Raw genomic sequence first — 21,440 nt, 5'->3', positions numbered from 1 at the left:
CTTTTTGTGTTTCTCGTACGAGGACACCCAAATCTCTCAACACCAGCATTTAATAGTTTCCTACCATTTAAAAAAAAATCTGTTTTTCTATTCTTCCTTCCAAAATGAATAACCTCACATTTCCCCACATTATATATACTCCATCTCCCACCTTCTTGCCTACTCACCTAACCTGTCTATATCCCTTTGCAGACTCTTTGTGTCCTCCTCACAGCTTACTTTCCCACCTAGCTTTGTATCGTCAGCAAGCTTGGATACATTACACTTGGTCCCTTCATCTAAGTCATTAAAATAGATTGTAAATAGCTGAGGCCCAAGCACTAATCCTTGCAGCTCTCCACTAGTTACAGCCTGCCAACCTGAAAACGACCCATTTATCCCTACTCTCTGTTTTCTGTCCGTTAACCAATCCTCTATTCATGCTAATATATTACCCTCAACCCCATGAGCCCTTATCTTGCGTAACAACCTTTTATGTGGCACCTTATCGAATGCCTTTTGAAAATCCAAATATACGACATCCACTGGTTCCCCTTTATCTACCCTGCTAGTTACATCCTCAAAAAAACTCTAAAATTGTTAAACACAATTTCCCATTCATTGAACCATGTTGACTCAGAACATCATAATATGATTAGGCAAAGTGCTCTGTTACCATTTCCTTAAAATATATTTCAGCATTTTCCTGACTTCTGATGTCAGGCTAACTGGCCTGTAGTTCCCTGTTTTCTCGCTCCCTCCTTTCTTGAATAGCGGAGTTACATTTGCTATCCACTGGGACCGTTCTAGAATCTAGGGAATTTTGCAAGATCATAACCAATGCATCCACTATCTCTGCAGCCACCTCTTTTAGAACCCTAGGATGTCGGCCATCAGGTCCAGGGGATTTGTTGGCTTTTAGTCCCATTCATTTCTCCAGTACATTTTCTTTAATATTAATTACTTTAAGTTCTTCACTCTCATTCGACCTCCCTGGTTTCCCACTATTTCTGTTATGTTTTTTGTGTCTTCTACTGTGAAGACAGATACAAAGTATTTGTTTAACGTCTCTGCCATTTCCTTGTTCCCCATAATAATTTCTCCTGTCTCTGCTTCTGAGGGACCCACGTTTACTTTCACTACTCTCTTCCTTTTTACATATATGCTAGTTTACTCTCATTCAATTTTCTCCCTCTATCAATTTTTTGGTCATCCTTTGCTGGTTCCTAAAACTCACCCAATCCTCAGGCTTACTACAGTTCTTGGCAACATTTTAAGCCTCTTTTAACCTAGTACTATCTTTAACTTATATCAGCCATGGATGGATCACTTTTCCCGTGGAGTTTTTATTCCTCAGTGGAATGTGTATTTGTTGATAATTATGAAATATTTCTTTAAATGTTCACAGTGCTCCACAGTGATTGGGTATGTTTAGCAGCAAGACTACTAAGATCTCTTTCTACTTTTAAGCTTAAATTGTGTCCTTTTACAGAGAATTTAGTCAAAAGCTTTTTAGAGGTCCAAGTGTAAGTCTTTTTTAGCCAGTACATTAAGTGCTCCAAACTGCAGTAAATACAGTCTTTACATACTGCACTACATCGCTTTACTAATAGGTAGTTGAATGAATGACAAACACTCATTCTTTGCTGGTTAAGCACTATGGATACGATTCAATACAAGGGATAGGGAGCAGCATCTCAAGTGTGCATGAAGATTTTTACAGTATTCATGCTGTGTTTCCCCTGGAGGATGATTTCCTATTTTTATATGGAATTGAATGGCACTCGTAGGCTGCAAAAGACGGCCTAACCTAGCATTGTGCTTTCTTCAGTTACAATTTGTAGATTATGACTATAATATTATGTTAAAAAGTGATGGCACATTTGTGGTGCCATAGAATTGGTAGGATGTGGGTTCCCTGCTATGAATTCCTAACCATTGAGCTCAGCTGTAAGTGGAAGCTTCATGCTCAATTGCTTTGGAGAATACCACCCCAGGCCACTCTTGTGTTCCTCCTTGCAGCTGGAACAACAGCAGCGTTGGCAGTATCCTGTGTGCAGGTTGACTCATGCAGTTCTAAGTGGGGTGTGAAGAAGAAAGAAGTGCAGAATAGGGGACAAGTAAGAATCCTTCAAAGAACAAATGAAAACAAATAAAAAGACATAATAAATAGTTTGAGAAGCTGCATATGTAAACCTGATTGAAATTAAAGACTCTGCAAGGAAATAGGTAAATGGGTTCTGCTGTTCTGTCAAAACTTGAAATTTCACAATGGTTGGATTCTCAAAAAATCATTAAGCTGACATTACAAATTTGTTGAAACTATAGATATTTTCTGTTTCATTTGCTTGCAGGTAACAGTGAAAAAAGAAAACTTAGTACAGAAGAATTCCAGTTTAAAAAGATAAAGAAGAAAAAGAAAAAGAAACACAAGGAAAGTGAAAAACGAAAACCGCCCAAAATGTGCAGCAAATCCATTCAAACAGTTTCTTCAGGGCTAATGTCAGAAATCAAAGAACGGGAGGTGACTTCAATAGAAGATGGGAATAGGATAACCATTCTGTACCCAGAAGGTAGACTGTCTGAATGTGTGCCAGTGGAAAGTGGTCAACATCCCCCTAACTTGTGCAGGGATTCCAGTGTTGAAAACAAAGGTTCAAGACTAGATCTGTTGGAATTCAGAAGGTTTATCCACATAGAAGACCAGCCTAATGGAGGAGCTTCAGTGGTGCATGCCTACATGGATGAACTATCTTCCTTATCTCTTGTGGAGATGGAGAGATTTTCAGAGGAGTTTGTGAATCTGACATTTAGTGAGAATAACAACTTTGCAGCCTATTATGTCATGGGTATTGTTCATGGAGCTGCTGCATACTTACCAGATTTCCTGGAGTACTTTGCCTATAGCTTTCCAAGTGCACCAGTGAAGATGGAGATCTTGGGAAAGAAGGATATAGAGACAACTACTATGTCAAACTTCAATGCTCAGGTAGGGTGTGTGTGTATCTCTCAAAATTCATGTAACTAAAGGCACCCAAGGAATCAGTGCCAGTGTTTATGCTTTCAGTTGAAGCCTTAACTGATGTATTTGGCTTCTTTAAGGATATTTTTTCCAATTTGTGCTAGGTTGTCTGGAGAGGAAGGGGAAACTGTTCTCGCACATGCTTTTTTGAACTGTTCAAGTATAGCTTGGCAGGGCTGACCAAGGAATTTTATTAATGGCTTCTATGGACTGTTGCGTATTCACTGATGGCGAGGAATTTTAAATAAAAGCCTAGAATTTATATTTCAGTACATTATTCAATGTTGTAAACTACACTTTTGCCCTTCCTGTGCAATATTATGTTGACACTATTGATCAGTGACAAATGAAGCTTAATATGGACAAGTGCAAGTTACTGCATATTCAGAGTGAAAATAGGAGGCATGTGAACTCTAAGGATGGGATTGACTTGCCTGAGGGGATCCTAGGGGTGTTCGCCATATCTAAACAGTCTGCAGTAACATTAAACAAAGCAAATGTGAATCACATTAGTAAATAGGTTAAATTCAAATCCTCAAAAGTTAAACCAAGCCCGGAGCATTGCATAGAGTTCTGGTTACCGCAATATAAGGGTACATTCAGACCCTAGCGATACTGCAGAGGAGAACAACGAGACTCATCCCAGGTGTTAGAGCGAAAAGCTGTGAGGAACAATGTAACGCTAGGGTTCTTCTCGAGCCCTAAACTCTGGAATTCCCTCTCAAAATCTCTCTGCCTCTACCTCTCCTCCTTTTAAGACGCTACTTAAAACCTACCTCTTTGACCAAGCTTTTGGTCACTTCCCTAATACCTCCTTATGTGACTCGGTGTCAAATTTTGTTTGATAACGCTCCTGTGAAGTGCCTTGAGACCTTTTTACTACGTTAAAGGCACTATATAAATGCAAGTTGTTGTTTATAAAGAGACAACTATGATATGTATGACAATTGATGAGATGACAAAATTAAACTTGAAACTATACTTTGAGATGGACCAGCCAGGTGGACTGCAGTAGTCTTTTCTGATCCTAGACATTTTTACGTTCCAATAATGTGCCAGGGTAGCAGATCAACAGGGCACAGCTTCAGGTTTGTGAAGAGCATGTTTGGGACAGATGTCGACATTCTTCTTTACAAGGGATGAAGAACAGCTGGAAGAGGTTGCCAGGAAAACAGACTGAAGCCATGACACTTCATTCATTTAAGAAATGACCAGATGCTGTTTTGGGAAAATAGTGGGTTGGTAATCTGGAATGATAAGACCAGTGGAGCTAAAGGGGCTTCTTTATCTAAAACTATCTTGCAATCTTGTATAGCAGTTTATGCAGGTAATTTATTTTGAAATGTTTTGAAGGATTTGATTTTTTGAATTTTTTTTTAAAAAGTGTGTAGGGAGGAAAATATTCCTTTTTAATTAAACTTCTATTTAGGCTCTTGCTTTCTCTGACCAAGAGGTTGAATGCTCTGACAATATGGTTCTAAGTGCTAGGACATAGAAACTAACAAAACATGACTTCCTCTTCTGAGATTCTCCCCACATGGGGAAGACCTCAGCATGGCTGACAACAGTTCTTTGCCACTGTATGCTACTATGATTCCTCCTAGATTTGGGACTGTGGGACAATCCTGGTCATAAATGTTTCCACATCTGCTACCAAAGGGTCTGCGGAACATTCTGTAGGCAATATTATTGCGCTTTCCTGGAGCTTACACTTGATCCACACATCGAACATTAAATTCAACAGTAAATAGATAAATCCTCAAGTTCAGTAATATTTGTATGCTGCCACTAAGTTTTTGCTGGGATTATTGAGAATTTAGGTCAAGAGTTTAAACTTATACCTTTGGCTACTGGACACTATGCATAAAACTACTGATTTTGTCATCCTATCTTCTTGTTTCACCCATCCTCTTCCTGTTTCCTTCCTCCTCCCCACCCCCCACCAACAAAACTGCTGGTGTGTCATAGATCACCATCTAAAAATAATGAAGTTAGTAGTGTTTGCCCAGTGAGGGGAAATTTGAAAGGGAATAGTTTCTCTGCTGTTGGATTGTGAAAATAGACCTTGAATTCTCTTGCTCAGTGGCGAGAGATAATTTGCATTTATATAAAGCTCCTTACTTGCAGGAAAACATCAGAGTACTTCACAATAAGGAGCAAAAGGATTCAGTGGACCCTGAACATGGGGAGAGAGAAATAGAAGGGTTAGGATGGAGCTGAAGAGGAGAGCTTGTATAGGGTGCCTGCTTCCTGTCCATTAGCCTTACTTCCTGTTGCAATTTGTGGTTCCACTTATATATCAACATTTACAGTTATCAATTGCCGTCAATATTTTCCATTCAGTTTTGCTATTGCAAGTGTCATGGTGTCATTGCAGGCTCTGGCCACTAGGAGGCTCAGTGGAGCAAGCCTTGGAGTCTCTCTCACCTCCACCATCTTTACATTGGGGGAAAAAAATATGTAATCATGAACTGACTGCCTGTGGTGTTGTCAGCAATCTACTTGTTTATTATATACATATAAAATGTAGATTAATTAGCATCTGAAAGGGAAAAACAAGTTAATATTTTGGGTATAACCCTTTATCAAGACTGAAGGTTAAGCAGTTTTAGTTGGGTTAGATAAAGAGAATGGGGGAAGAAATAATTAATTAATCCAATCATGGTGAGAAAGTTACATGGTTGAATGGCCTGCAAATTGAATAGAAAACTGTTGCACCATGAGGGAGAGGGATCCCATGGTTTGACATCACTCTGGGGTGGAACATTGCGGATGGTAGCACTGGGGGTGGGAATGGGAGGAAAAGAATTTAGAAAATGTTTCCAAGAAATCTCTACATTGAAGTGTTTTGTAATTGGTTCTTGAAAAATTAATAAATTAATGTTTTTAGACTTAAATAAATTGCATGTATAAACAAACCCTAGTAAATACATTGAGGTATTATTTACAGTTACCATGTGAGCGCTGGGGCCTAGAAGTGGGGGAGGATGCACATCTCGAGTGAGAATTTGGAAAGAAGTTTCTAAAAGATCTTCCCAGGTACAGTGAGGCAAGTGGGTTTGATTGGTTCCTGGAAAATAGATTGGCTGGATAAACAAGTTTTTATGTAAATTATTTTTAAATTCCAAATGTACCAACAAAATAAAGGCCAGGTACTCTAATCATCTGTGTTTGTTTTTTCTTCTCTCTGCAGCCTTTCATTCTGAAGTTTTAAAAAAAAAATTAATAGTAACCTCCAAAAAGGGTTTAAAATTCATTGTTCAGCTTGTTTTGAAACCTTTTGGTAAAACAAATACAAATATTGTTGTAGGCTAAAATAAATGTTTGAGTTGTTGCAGTAAAGAAATTGTATAAATACATTCTGGGAAATCCTGCACACTAAAATTGTGATATACTCTAGCCACAGTTGATTGAGTTTATAATTATAATTGAGTTTTTGTTAAAATGTTTTCCAAACAATTTGAAGCATGAACTTTAGAACCTTTTTTGAGGTACGGTATGAGAGGGAAACTAGTTTCTTGTGCTTTTTTAGCCAACAAGAGGCTGGCTGAGACACAAAGACATGATGATGGCACCTGCCCTTTTTCCTTGTACTGTTTAAAATTGAAAACAATTGTTCACACACATTTATTTATGCAACTGTGATAGTTATTTAACTAGTTGCAATGGGTAAAGAAAACACTATTTTCCATTATTTCACCATCTCCGGGCAGAACTTTTGCACTTTTCCTTCCAAATTCTTTCACTGGAGATGTGCACCCCTTCCCACTTGCACATCCCAGCTTCACCCCATTGCTTCAGAGGGAGGGATAGAGAATAGAAAGATTACAGCACTTGCCTTTTTTTATACTGAGAATTCAAAAAACGATTGTTCCTTTCTCCTCTTCCCACTCCCCACCTCAGCACCCCAGTATTCACTCTCATTATCTCTATCCGCACCTCCCAAAACACAGTATCCTCTGATTCACTGTAATGGAAGATTCCACTAATTAATTTATCTATCTATCTATCCATCATGCTTTTTTTTGTCCATCACACTGTCATATTTCTGTCACGCTTGTCACCTGGGTACAAATTTCATATTTATACTACAACAACAAATCACAACTGATTAGATGAGGAACGTACCAAGTAGTGGACAGCAATGATAAACACCAGTCAAGAAGTCAAAAATGGACAGTCAGCAACAATTGCTAATAAAATAAAGCAAATCTGAATTTTTTTTGAAAATCCTGGAAATAAGGTTAAATAATTTTTTTCAAATGGAAAGATGATTAAACTATCTATATACAGTTCCCATCGCTTAGTGTGCGTGTTCGTGTTAACTAGATCGACCCATTATAAGCAGTGGATGGTAAAACCTGTCTCCGATTCATTACGTAAAAACTGATCACTGGTGCCTCATGTTTGAGACCAACAGCAAAACATGTATAGTTTAAACCAAGCAAACTTAAAACACAAATGTGTTTTTGTTCATTGTTGTGCATCCTATTATGGCTAGATAAAGTAATTTCAGGATATGTGCTCCAGTCTATACGTACAGTCCGGCTTTTGTAACACTGAGGTTCTAGTGATTCTTTTAGATATTTTAATCCCTGATACCTTCATTTCTATGTCCATACTACTCCCATTTAATTTTAGAACAGTTTGTCATAGAAATCTCCAGGGCATAAAAAAATGAACATTATACAGATGTGAAGCAGTGTGTAAATTGATAAATACACTGGGTTAACAAGGTGCGACAAATTTATTGAACTGCCGGAAATAGCCAGTGGGCTTAATACGTTCTAAGCGCCTTTGTAATTCACTCCTACGGTACTGGCAAATGGTTAGCGCTATTTGTCCGATATAGGCGGCCACCCCTGCTAAGCATGGATGGTGTAAGTGGTGGGGACTGTTATAGCATTTTTGTGTTAGAAATGCACTGAACAATGTCCTCCTTTTAGTAGCCTGTTCCTATAAGAAGGCTCATCCTTGAGTCCATGCAGATTCCAAGGCATATTGTTATCAGCTGAAGAAACTAAACAGCAAAGCAGTCAACAGTCGTTCATGCTTCCCAACGTCTAGAAATTGATTGACAGCAAGACCACCCATTCACAAAACTTGCCAGAATTTGCTGTTTATATGCCCTGCTTCCTCCTGCACTCCTAGCTCAATAGAAAATTGCTGTAGGTAAAAGCCTCAAAGAAAGCCATTATTAGAAACAGTTACTGTAATTTGATTTTTTTAAATTTACATATATAACTTTTTCTGAGGAAATGTTTGAAAGGGAAAATGATATAAACCTACTGACATCCTGAAAATGCAGCTGGGAAGTACAATAGAACCAAAGGCAGAAAGAGTGGAGGGGAAAACTGGTGATTCAGGAAGGAGTAAGTCCTCATATTTTGTAATGTATTCTAAATGGTTTCAGCTCCTGCCTTTTAATTGTTTATGGTGAGAATTCAAAAAACAATATTCATGTGCACAGTAGCAAGTTGTGGAAGGACTGTACCATTCAGGTTTGGAGGAAGGTTCGAATAAATGCCCTGATTTAAACATGTATTTAAGTTGTTGCAATAAAAACTGAGATATCTAGTAAAGAAGCCAAGCTGTGAATCAATCTTAAGTTTTCTATATTTCTTGGTATTTACTCTTAAAAACTCACACCCTACCACAGATGAACCGTAAAGATAAATAGCTGTTTCCCCATATAACATGCAGAGATCGTTCGATATATCTACCTACCTATAGTAGGTAAGGAAAGCATTCATTAATTTTCCGAATCCAATCAAGAAAAAACACACTGTTCCTGTGGAGATCTTACAAATTTCTTTCTGCATTCTTTTCATTGGAAATGTGCACTCCTAGCCCCCACAACTCAGTGTGAGCAATGCCACAGGGGATCCGCTAGTATATTACAAACTACTGAATGGCCACTCAAGTATTTGGTTGTCTCATTTGTTGAATTTCAAGTTGTTTGTGTGTAACCACAGGCCAGAGAAATGTGGTTAACTGGTTGGAACCGGCTGAACATTTCTCGTGCAAGTAAGCAACGGATCACTGAGTAGCAATCAGAGAAGTTGGAGCTTTATTCCCCATTCCGAATCCACAGGCATTGAAAATAATTTTAACACTCCAAAGGCACTGCCAGGTAATCAAACCTAGGACCCTTTGTGGTCTACATGGCTCAACTTCTCACTGTCTTAACCAGCTGAGTCATCCTGAAATCTTGCCCATATGTTAAAGAAAAGGGTATTTACATAATATCATTACTACTGCATTAAATCTTGGTTTTTCGTTTGCAGTCTTTGATTCTGAGGCTGTTCTGGTAAAAGCTGTCTACAAGGACGTGGTCTGCTAAAAGCTTTCTACAATGGTTTGTGGGGCAAGCAGTTTGTGACCACATCTTCTCCCTTGTGTTAGGTTTTGCCAGACCCCTCTGTTTGGAAGAGGACGGGTAACATGTTTTGCTGGACACTGATGCAGCCCCACTGATTATCTGGTGGTACTTTAGAAATACCATTCTTCTGTCAAGATAGAAGTGTGTACTGAGCCTCCATTAGACAAATCAAGCTTAGACTACATGGATGAGTGTTTCAGCAGTGATGGGATGAAGTAGACAGGCTATGTTGCGAAGGGGAAAGTAGGTAGTCCTGGTGATGGACTGGGTGCAATGAAATGAATAGGTACTTGTTTTTTTGAATCTGATCATTTGAATTTTGCAGCCAGTTTGGCTGGATCAAGTAGATTGTCTGAGACATTAAATTATTCAGAATATAAACATACCCAGGCCAGAGAAATGTGGTTATCTCTGCAGCATGGGGAGACAAAAATTCCTGTTGCTCGGCAGCTAGCCTGGAATAACTGTAGAATGTTATTTAGTATTCTAATAATTTAAACCGTATAATTTAGAAACTTAGAAAATAGGAGCAGGCTTAGGCCATTCGGCCCTTTGAGCCTGCTCTGCCATTCAATATGATCTTGGCTGATCCCCTTGATGCCTTTTGTGTCTAAAAATCTATCTCGCTCCTTATTAAATATATTCAGTGGCTTGGCCTCCACAGCCTTCAGAGAATTCCACAGGTTCACCACCCTCTGTGTGAAGAAATTTCTCCTCATCTCAGTCGTAAATGTCCCACCCCGTATCCTGAGACTGTGACCCCTCGTTCTGGATCCCCCAGCCAGGGGAAACATCCTCCCTGCATCCAGTCTGTCTAGCCCTGTCAGAATTTTATGTTTCAATGAGATCCCCTCTCATTCTTCTAAACTATAGTGGATACAGGCCATCGCTGACCAGTTTACTTTCTCACTGATTGACCTCCTAACCTTGATGAAATTACTTATTTTCCATCCTCACTGGTTTGATGAATTAAAACATGTCTGACTGTTGTATCCCCATATTAGGTTAATTAATTAATTGAAAAGAAATGGCTAAAAACTAATTTTTCATTCTTGGTCCTGCCTCTAAAGTGTACTTTAAAATAGGTTATTAGGGGTGTACTTATCATAAAATTACGTAAACGTAAAACGAGAGACTGGAGCGAAAGAGAAAATTGGGAAGTAGGAATAGTGCCTGAAATTTTGTACATTTAAAATTATTTTAATTTTTTTTGTTTATAACATCGTTGTAATGCTGCATATGACATTTAAGTGCCTTTATTAATGTTCTATATATAAAATTCTTGCATCTGGCATTCATCTGAATAACCTCTTTTTAAAAAATTAGAAACTTTCTAACTTGACCTCTCCACTAAGGCAGGGGCTGGAATTTACAAACAGCTGCCAATCAACAGAAACGTCTCTTGGCAATCAATCTCTAATTCATCTTAACTTGGATCACTTTCCCACAGGGAGTAGCTGAGCAGTGGCCCTAAAGAAACAGATCCGATGAAACGTGGCAACTGTAGCAGCTAACTATCACAATTGTCCTCAAGCTCAGAATGCACTTGATCAACATCAGTTAGTATTAACTAATTTACAAAAATAAACATTCTAAACTGTTTATATACAATATTAAAAGTCTTGCATATAGTGTACGCTTCCTGTAAGTGCCAAGCTTTTCCTGCCATGCCTTGTTGATTGGCTCAAAGTAAAACATAAGCAAATCAGAACTGAAGAGTTGAGGAATGTACAAATCAAAAGTGAGGAAAATAACTAGAAAACTACAAAAGACTTATGAAAGCAACCAATGCTGAATAATCAGTCATAAGAAAATACCAATGAAAGAAAGGAGAATGTAAATGAATCCAAACAATTTGATTTTTTTCCCCCCTCAGCCTGTGAATATGGGCTAGATGGAACGTTTTAATTAAAGTTATATATTTCTATTAACATGATTAGACAACTTTATAGGTGAGTTTAGTGTGTTTTCAGTCACTTCATTAATGCCTCTCTGGAAAAACCTGGGCTTGAAGCTGACACTTGACCAACAGCTATCACACTGTTGGCTTCAGGGTGATCTGTTGGTCTGATGTGCTGAAGTTCCCATCATGCATCTGTAGGGTTTGTTAAAGCAAGTGTCAGTTAACATAACTGGAAAGGATTTGAGTTTTTCCCCAATTATTTGAAAACCATTGGCAGAATGAATTTTTTTATAGAATAAAATTTGATTTTATTAACTTAACAGCATAATTCATTCAGGTGGGCAAAAAGAGACTAGGGGCTTGATTTTTCGCACCCCTAAGCGGGTGCGTTCGTGGCGGCGGGGCTCTGAAAATCGGGGATTCCCGGGGCGGGTCCGGAGCCCGGAATGTACAAATTTGCGTGCAGCCCCCGCATGTGCCACTTGAAGTAATTAACTAGGTACTTCAGGCCATTTACCGACCTGATTGACCTGATATTTTAGGAGGGATGGGATTTTCAAGTCAACCAGGACTGTTTCCCGTACTGGGGGAAACACTCCCAGTTGAAATGGACGTGCGGCAGCTGCAAAGGTCCATTTGACAGATGGGGGGGGTGGAGACCCTCACTCATTGCAGGAGGCCACTCTGTCACTTGGGACAAAGTTTGGCCTCCACCACCCTCCTCCTAACAACAAAATTCACCAACTTGCACACTTACCCCGGTGTCCAGACACATTTACCTACCTTGCGGACCCCCTCAAATGTACATCTTCTGGACGGGGGCCGCTGTAGCTGCAGTCATGACCTCGGAGGACGAACAGCATCACCACCCTCGCCGGCCACGCCGTCCACCTCTAACACTTGGAGCTCCACAACAGTGCTGTGACACATCCACCTGCACAGCAGGAGGGAGGGCAACGGCAGAGAGAGATGCGTCACAGAAGGCACTACCCTCGCCACAGGGTCTACAGACCGAGGCTCAGCTTCCTGGACCTCTCTGAGGAGCAGTGCACACGGAGGCTCAGAGTCACTCGACATGTAGTCGTGGACATCTGTAGCCTCCTTCATGCCGAGCTGCTCCCGGCTGGCCCGAGCACCATCTTCTTACCTGTCGCTGTCAAAGTCACCACTGCCCTCAACAACTTCTCCAGGGTGCCACCGGGGACATCGCTGACGTCTCTCAGTCGTCTGTACAAAAGAGCCTTGCAAATACACCTACATCCACTCTGCAGTGACACAATGGGTGGCATCAGTTGTGGGTCTTCATAGTGATCCTCAGGAAAGGGCATTATTGCACAAACCAGACAAGATTTGCAAAGACGTGGCAGTAGTCGTGACAATATAATATGTAATGTGAGTTGATCAGAAATCAAATATAAGTTTAAAAACCATGACAAACCCTCAAACACCCTTGTGCATCCCCTTCATGCTCACGACACGTTTGCCTTATGCTTCCTACTGCACGTATGCGATGCGTGCCCTGTGGTTGCAGCACAGGTAGTGGCAGGTTGGGTGAGGCGGACCGTGAAAGAGATGTATGAGATAGAGCCATGAGATTGTATGAGGATTGGGTTGAGCGGTAGTGGTGGGATGAGTACTGGCGGGGTGAGTAAGTGCACGTAAGATGAGGATGAGCTTTGAGTGGGTGTGAGGAGTGATGTGATAGAGTAGTGTTGGCAGTGCAGAAGGAGATGTGGGGTGGGGGCGGTGATGTGGCAGACGGAGTGTAGGGGAATGAGTAAGTGTACTCACTTCGGCTGACCTACTTAGGTCATTGAAGCGCCTCCTGCACTGTATGCAGGTGCGCGATATGTTGGTGGTGCTGGTGACCTCCTCTGCCACCTCTAGCCAGGCCTTCTTGGTGGCAGAGGCAGGCCACTTCCGCCCGCCCGCCGGGGGGAAGATCTCTGTCCTCCCCCCTCCTCCTCACTCCATCCAATAAGACCTGAAGTGAGGCATCATTACACCTGGGAGCAGCCTTCCCCCTGGGCTGCTCCATGCTGTCATTTTGCTTATTTTCTGCAGCATCAGTCAGTGGAGGACTGCCCCTTTAAATAGGGCTCCTCGGGCTGACAGCCTATGCTGCACATGCGCAGTCCGCCCGCTGCGCAGCTTTCCAGCACGAAACCCAGAAGCAAAGGCAAGTACCTTCAATTAAGCTGCAATCGCGTGCGGAGCACCCTGATTTCACTGGGCGCGTGGGCCCAGTTGACACCCCCCCAGCTGCCAACCCGCCGCCCTCCTAATATCGGGCCCTAGGTTTTTAGCACTATTCACTATGCATGTACAGTATTAGCATGGACTGACTTTTAAAAACTGGCTTCAGGCCATAACCCAACCTGACCCTTAATACCATTAGGTTCTAGACCTACTTCCCCTTTGCTCCCAAATCCTGAACCACTGCTTTTCACATCCTCACCCCCATCCCACCCCTTCCACTGTATGAACACACTGCACGGCTTCCCCCTTACTTCTGACATGTTGTACGGTGTGCCACACTTCCCCTCCACCACAAATGCTTCCAGTGCTCTTCCTCCTTCCTGGTCATAGTGCTGACAGATAATGCTTTCTCCGCTTTTCCCCTATCAGTACCTCGTGCAATGCTGCCTGATCCTGCCACCACCCAGTCCTGATGGTTACCGGTATGCCTCCTCCCCACCCCAGCACTTGCAGGCACCCTCACATCCTACAGTCCAAATGAATCCTGCTACCTTTTCTCATTGATTTCAGATCCTGCCTCTCCCCCTGCTTCCAGATGCCGCCACCTCACTGCTTTCAGGCCCCAGGAGTCATCCACTAAACCAAACCCCACATTCTAGCCCTATGCTACCAAACCCCAGATGCCCCTCTGCAATACTGCCATAACCAACCCTGTTAATGCAACTGGAGCCTAGCAACCCCCATAAATGCTGCTAAAATTCCACAAATCTGTCATCATTACTACTAAATACCATATACTTATCTTCAATCTCCTACATATTTGCTTCCATTTTCCAGTGAATATTGGACTATTAAAAATGAGATTAAAAATTGAACACATAGGACAAGGAAGATAGAATAATAATCAAGGCCACTAATATTTTTCATGGAAAAATAGCCAATTGTAAAATTTGATCCCCAAAACTTTGAAAAATCTAGAACCACCTTTAATAAAAAAACTGAATTTGACTAAATGTGTGACCCAGATAATGCATTGTGCATTACCTGACATAACATCCTTTATTTTATAAATCCACATATCCTCTGACACACCTATTGTTAATTGTACCCATGTGATTCATATCAATTAGCGTTAATCATATTCAGGTGGTGTGTGTCAATTGGGAACGCTAGTATCCATTTATAAGAGAACTGATCTGGGGTGTGCGTGTAATGTGGAGCTATGAATAAAGGCTTGGAAGCAACTGAAGACAAGGCTCTAGTATTCTATCCTTCACCACCTGGCTATCCAGTTTATAACACCCATGACCAATGCTACTGGAGATGTGCTAGTTTTAAATAAAAGTACAAAATCTTAACCACAATTTTGTACTCACCCAATCTTTACTGTACTAATCTTTGGTACCATGTCAACATGTAAACTGAAAACCTTTTTTAAAATATCTTGCAAAGATATAGAAATTTCCCTGGATGCATCAGTTGTCTAAGGATTAAACTTGCTTGCTGCCTTGTTTGGAGGTATGTTGTATATCAATCAAACATTTTCTTTGATCAGACCAGTCAACGTTTTAAGTGATTGCTGCTTAGAGATAATGGAAGCATTTGACTGGCTTTAGTGCAGTTGTACTTTGTGCTGGCAAATTGCAAATTAGAATTGACGGTAATGGAGACAGAAACTCAATGAATCTACTGATACCTTCTCAGCTGGAGGAGATTGTATTGAAAAACAGCTTCTAAGGGAGAGGGAAATGGTTTTACAAACACTAAATCCAAATTGGATATGCTTGTCTGACAAATTTTTGAAGGGTATTCCATGTGGACAATTCTATTTTAGAAATGGTACCACTAAAAGTGTGTTTTCTAGCCATTTTCTTGCTGTTTCCAATACTCAATGATGCTTTTACTACTGTTGGAGAATGGAAGCAAAACAAATGTGTACAAAAGTCACTTTTTTAATGCCAAAGTCTTTTAATTGGATCATTACAATAGCCTATTAATTGCTGTATGATTTATATTTCTTGTGGTTGTTTGTTGTAAGGCTGTAAACTTGCTCATCCAAAATTCTGCTGCCCATATCCTAACTCACACGAAGTCCCATTCACCCATTACCCCTGTGCTCGCTGATCTACATTGGCTCCCGGTCCAGGTCCACCTCTTCTAAAATTCACATCCTTGTTTTCAAATCCCTCCATAGCCTCACCCCTCCCTATCTCTGTAACCTCATCCAGCCCTACAACCCTCCGAGATCTCTGCGCTCCTCCAGTTCTTGCCTCTTGCGCTTCCCCGATTTTAATTGCTCCACCATTGGCGGCCGTGCCTTCAGCTGCCTAGGCCCTAAACTGTGGAATTCCCTCTCACCTCTCTAAATCTTCCTTTAAGACGCTCCCTAAAACCTACCTCTTTGACCACACTTTTGGTCACATGTCCTAATATCTCCTTATGTGGCTCGGTGTCAAATGTTGTTTGATAACGCACCTGTGAAGCACCTTGGGACATTTTATACGTTAAAAGTGCTATATAAATGCAAGTTATTGTGAGAAGACCTGGTCAATAATTCACACACAGACCTGATGAATACCCATTAGTAAAAAGATCTACTACATTACTGCATATTTATAATCTTCTGTAATGTAAGTGAAATGGTATGCAAAATGATCTAAAGTTTAAAACCTTATTCCAGAGTTTCTTGAAAAGCTTGCCTTATTGACAATGTATAAACTTTGTGGAAATTATTTACTGGGCTCCCTTTCTTGGTCTCTAACAAAGTTAGAGCACATGGAATTGGGGGTAATATACTGGCATGGATTGAGAATTGGTTATCAGACAGAAAACAGAGAGTAGGAGTAAACGGGTCTTTTTCAGGTTGGTAGACTGTAACTAGTGGGGTACCGCAGGGATCGGTGCTTGGACCCCAACTTTTCACAATCTGTATCGATGATTTGGATGAGGGGACCAACGGTAATATTTCCAAGTTTGCTGATGACACAAAACTAGGTAGGAATGTGAGTTGTGAGGAGGATGTAAAGAGGCTTCAAGGGGATATAGACAGGCTAAGTGAGTGGAGAAGAACATGGCAAATGGAATATAATGTAGAAAAATGTGAAGTTATCCACTTTGGTAGGAAAAACAGAAATGCAGAGTATTTTTTAAATGGTGAGAGATTGGGAAATGTTGATGTTCAAAGGGACCTGGATATCCTTGTACATGGGTCACTGAAAGCTAATGTGCAGGTGCAGCAAGCAATTAGGAAGGCAAATGGTATGTTGGCCTTTATTGCAAGAGGTTTGAGTACAGGAGTAAAGATGTCTTACTGTAATTATATAGGGCCTTGGTGAGACCGTATCTTGAGTATTGCATACAATTTTGGGTCTCCTTACCTAAGAGAGGATATGCTTGCCATAGAGGGAGTGCAACAAAGGTTCACCTGGGATGGCAGGATTGTCATGAGGACAGATTGAGTAGACTGGGACTGTATTCTCTAGATTTTAGAAGAAAGAGAGGTGATCTCATTGAAATATACAAAATTCTTACAGGGATCGACAGGCCAGATGCAAGGAGGATGTTTCCCCTGGCTGGGGAGTCTAGAACCAGGGGTCACAGTCTCAGAATAAAGGGTAGGCTATTTGCAACTGAGATGAGGAGAAATTTCTTCACTCAGAGGGTGGTGAATCTTTGGAATTCTCTACCCCAGAGGGCTATGGAGGCTCAGTCATTGAGTACATTCAAAACAGAGATCAATGGATTTCTAGATATTAAAGGCATCAAGGGATTTGGGGATGGTGCAGGAAAATGGCGTTGAGGTAGATGATCAGCCATGATCTTGTTGAACGGCAGAGCAGGCTCGAGGGGCCGGATGGCCTCTCCTGCTCCTATTTCCTATGAACCTCCCTGAGTTTGGTCCTAAAATCAAGAATTCCAAGATGATGACTCCTGGATTCATCAAGATGGCTAGTTAATGAAAAATAAATATCTCTGATGCTATTTTGAGATTATGGTTGAGACATGCTGTTGGTAGTGACAGAAAAACTTTAATCTGTATCTGACCATAATGCCACTGCAAGTACATAATGCTGACATCAAATGGAAATGGGGTCTCCCAACACAAGCCTTCATGGATTTAAAAAGAAACTTATTTCTGTTGCATTACATTTTTTTATTATCTAATTCTATTCAAGAACTTTATATATGATAATATGGTAAGGAAGTTGTACTTTTGCTTAATGTTTTTTTTAAATCTGGCAATAGGTGAAGCGAACATATTCACATGGTACTTACAGGGCTGGCCCAATGCGACAGATCAGCTTGGTAGGAGCTGTGGATGAAGAAGTTGGGGACTACTTTCCAGAGTTCCTTGACAGACTGGAAGAGTCTCCTTTTTTAAAAGTAAGTAGTTTTAGTTGTTGGAGCTTTCAAATATTGTCAACCAGTTTAGTGTTGTTCCAAACTAAGCAATTGGTGTATGTGATATATATATTCTAGATTTTTGCCTAATAACAGGATAACATGGTACTCAGTGATGGCAAAGATTAGTTACTTCAGCAGTGTCTGTGTGAACACAAAACTCAATTCAGCTTAGCCAGATATTTTTCTTTTGGGCTAGATAGTTGACTATTCAACTAAAGAATAGGCTGTATAATCAACTGGTATTTATCAGAACTCTAAAGTCAAATGCAATTCAATACTCCTTTACATACTGTTTCCATGTTTGACCACAAGGTGAGAATCCTCTGATTTCCCGTTTTTTAAAAATAATTTACTAGGTTTGAGTTGTTACCTGTGATGGCTTCAAAATAAGTAAATCTGACCATTGTTTTAATGGGCTCCTTAATTTTTTCTGTTTTGTTCCATGGTATGAGGCAACATTGGAACAGGTTTTTTGTGTGTTGTTGCAGGTGGGGGAGGGAAAAGAAGGTTGTTTTGAGAAATATCCACAATGTAACAACTGAAAATGGGAAATGACATCAACAACTTGATTTCAATCAATATGGGGTGTGTTTAATGTCTGTTGTTGCAGCTAATCTCTGTAATTGCTAGTCTTTTGCTAAATGCAAAAGCACTGTGGACACAGAGCATTTGAAGTGTTTGCCCAAAGTACTTAAAATTGTCTTGTTATAAATTGGTTAAAATTTAAATAAACATTAGATTAATTTGCAGACTTAGAATGATGAGCTTGATTTATGCATGCATGATTAAATTACTGAAACATTGTAGCCATTGCAGAAATGTTTAAATGTATAGCAATGCAAACGCGGTGGAAGAGAGCATAAAAGCTCAACAGTTTAGAATGTTTTGGCTCCAAGAAAATCATAACCGATTTGTAGTAGTTACTTTGAAGAAAAATTTGTTTCTTTTATTTTTCAATTACATTTGTATATTAAATGTATTCCTTCCCTGCCTAAAAACCATATTTGGTTCCCCTACACACGAATGGCACAAATTTACTTGCCTTCCAATTCAAAAAGATCTTGGTTTAATTATTTTTGTGGTTTCCCTTTACTAAAGCACTTCAAGTGCTAGCTTTGGCTGCTTGAATTGTAGATTTGTCCTTTGAAATAAAGATGAATTTTATTTGTGATACTGAATTACAATTGTATCTTGAAAGACATCTGCAGGAATTTGGTTGACAATTGTAAATCTACTGAACTGGATAAATTTTGATGAGTGCGCGTGTACATAACCAGTATTTTAAAAAAAAATTTTTTTGCCAATAGCGTACATTACCATGGGGATCACTTTCTAGTCTCAATCTTAAGTGCCGTAAAGAAAGTGACGATGGTCCTATTATGTGGGTTCGTCCAGGAGAACAGGTGATCCCTATAGCAGACATGCCAAAATCACCTTTTAAACGAAGACGGTAAGTTCAGTGTCTTATTTATTGTGTTAGCCAAACCTCCGTTGCCTTCCCACAGCCCTGCTAAGCCTCCACTGCTCACCTGCATCCATTGTCCTTCAGTTGCTAGGCACAGGAATAAGCTGTAAAACCCTTGTGTGCCTTACAAAATATCCAATTTTCCTCCAGCTTGGAATATCAGAAACCTAACACATCTACAGGTTATAGGGGTTAAGTGTCAGTATTGGGATCCTAATACATACTATAGATCCTGTGGAGCAAATGTCGAAACTGCTTTACAGTAGGACATATTATTCTGATACTGCATCTGTAACCTGAGAAAATGCCATTTTGGTCCATTGATTCTCATCCCTCCAATGGACTAACTTTGACATCTTAACATCCCAATGGCATTTTGAATGATCTGAATATTTTTGTCTTTACTGTGTGCCAGGTATTACTCTTAAGTGTTTTTTATCACTCTTCAAATTCTTTCTAATATTATAAATTTACTTTTCACTAATTTAAATTTATGTCCTCTTGTCCTGCTTTCTTGCTTTTCTTTTAAGGTAATAATACTCTGGGTTTACCTTATCTCTTATAACTTGATGGGGTCCTCTTTTTTTTCGACTGGATAGCATCGCTAATCTTTCCTCTAAGTGCATTTCCTTTACACTTGAGATTGGCCTTGTAACTCTTTTTTAATAGGATGATGTCCAGAACTGAATATGATACTCCACGGTGTATTTTCTGTGCCATACTTTTGGTCATTGGATCTTTAAAGTTGCAGGGCTGGAATTGATGAATGTGGTATACAGAACAATACAGAATATTCTGCTCAAGATCAAGGAAACAGTCCCCTTGGATGCTGTTAAGAGAAGCATTGGGAGATGGTCAGCAGCTGCATGGCACAAATCCTGAGAGCTATGGGACTGATACAAAAAATGAAAGCACTCATGCTCTTGCATGAGATGTATGCTGATTTGATAGTAATGGTAAGAGTATTGTATGTAGTTGGGCGAATGACCCATTCCAATAAAAATAATAAATTCTTAAGACACCTCAGGCTGGATTTTCATCCTTGCAGCAATGTTCTGATGGAGGCCATCCCTCAACCTTGCTGTAAATTTTACCCTTTTTTGGGGCGGGGTGGTTATTATCCATGCATGCCAGACTGCTAGTGGGATTCCCACTAACACGAAGGTGCCTGCCAACGCCACAGAGGAACATCAAATGGTGCTGTCGTACCCAAAGAGACAATAAGAGACGCTAAAGGGGCATGAGAACTCCAAAATGGCAGTTCTGTAGGCTTTGATGGAGGCCTTTCCTACCACAACCTTTCACCAAGCAGTCCAGGCTGAGTGGAAGTGGACGGGAAAGAGATGGGGCGGGAGTGGTGGGGGGAGATTTAGTTTGCAGAGACAAAAATGTAGGCCTTGCTACCAGATTTTGGGAAAGATAAGAGATCGAAAATCCAGCCTCTATTCTCAATAGAACTTGATATCACAGAATGGGATATTACCATAAGACTGCTTCCAATGATATTGCTGGAAAACTACAGTTTAGAGAAATTGAATCATGGCACTTTTACCTGTCAACTTTTATGGGGAAGCAAAATTTGGAGGGAGCTGACCCCCAAAATTTGGAGGGAGTCTGCCCCTGTTCCTCCATCTCACCTGTCCATTGTCAGCGCCAGGAAGAAATGGCCTAGCAAGCCACTCGGTTGTACAGTCTTGCTACAGAAAGTCGCAAGAATAAAACCGGACGGACCACCCGGCATCAGACCACGAGGCACCGGACACGACAAAGGCAAACCAAGCCCAGTCGACCCTGCAAAGTCTTCCTCACTAACATCTGGGGACGTGCCAAAATTGGGAGAGCTGTCCCACAGACTAGTCAAGCAACAGCCTGACGTAGCCATACTCACAAAATCATACCTTTCACCCAACGTCCCAGACTCTTCCATCACCATCACTGGGTATGTCCTGTCCCACCGGCAGGACAGACCCACCAGAGGTAGCGATACAGTGGTGTACAGTCAGGAGGGAGTGGCCCTTGGAGTCCTCAACATTGACTCCAGACCCCATGAAATCTCATGGCATCGGGGCAAACATGGGCAAGGAAA

General features: G+C 40.6%; 1 protein-coding gene across 2 annotated transcripts in view; it reads left to right on the top strand.

Moving 5' to 3' along the window:
• The window catches only part of LOC137341646 (lysine-specific demethylase RSBN1L-like), a 59,397-nt gene that overhangs the window by 25,440 nt on the left and 12,517 nt on the right, over window positions 1-21,440 (top strand). For both annotated transcript variants that reach the window (XM_068004980.1, XM_068004981.1), the window contains 3 exons: window positions 2,334-2,968; window positions 17,731-17,868; window positions 19,197-19,339. In XM_068004980.1, the coding sequence (XP_067861081.1) occupies window positions 2,334-2,968; window positions 17,731-17,868; window positions 19,197-19,339 (916 nt within the window). The remainder of the gene's footprint in view (window positions 1-2,333; window positions 2,969-17,730; window positions 17,869-19,196; window positions 19,340-21,440) is intronic.

This window comes from Heptranchias perlo, chromosome 24 (assembly GCF_035084215.1).
Source record: "Heptranchias perlo isolate sHepPer1 chromosome 24, sHepPer1.hap1, whole genome shotgun sequence".
NCBI classification, from domain to species: Eukaryota; Metazoa; Chordata; class Chondrichthyes; order Hexanchiformes; family Hexanchidae; genus Heptranchias; species Heptranchias perlo.
This window is presented reverse-complemented; position numbering and strand designations above follow the sequence as displayed.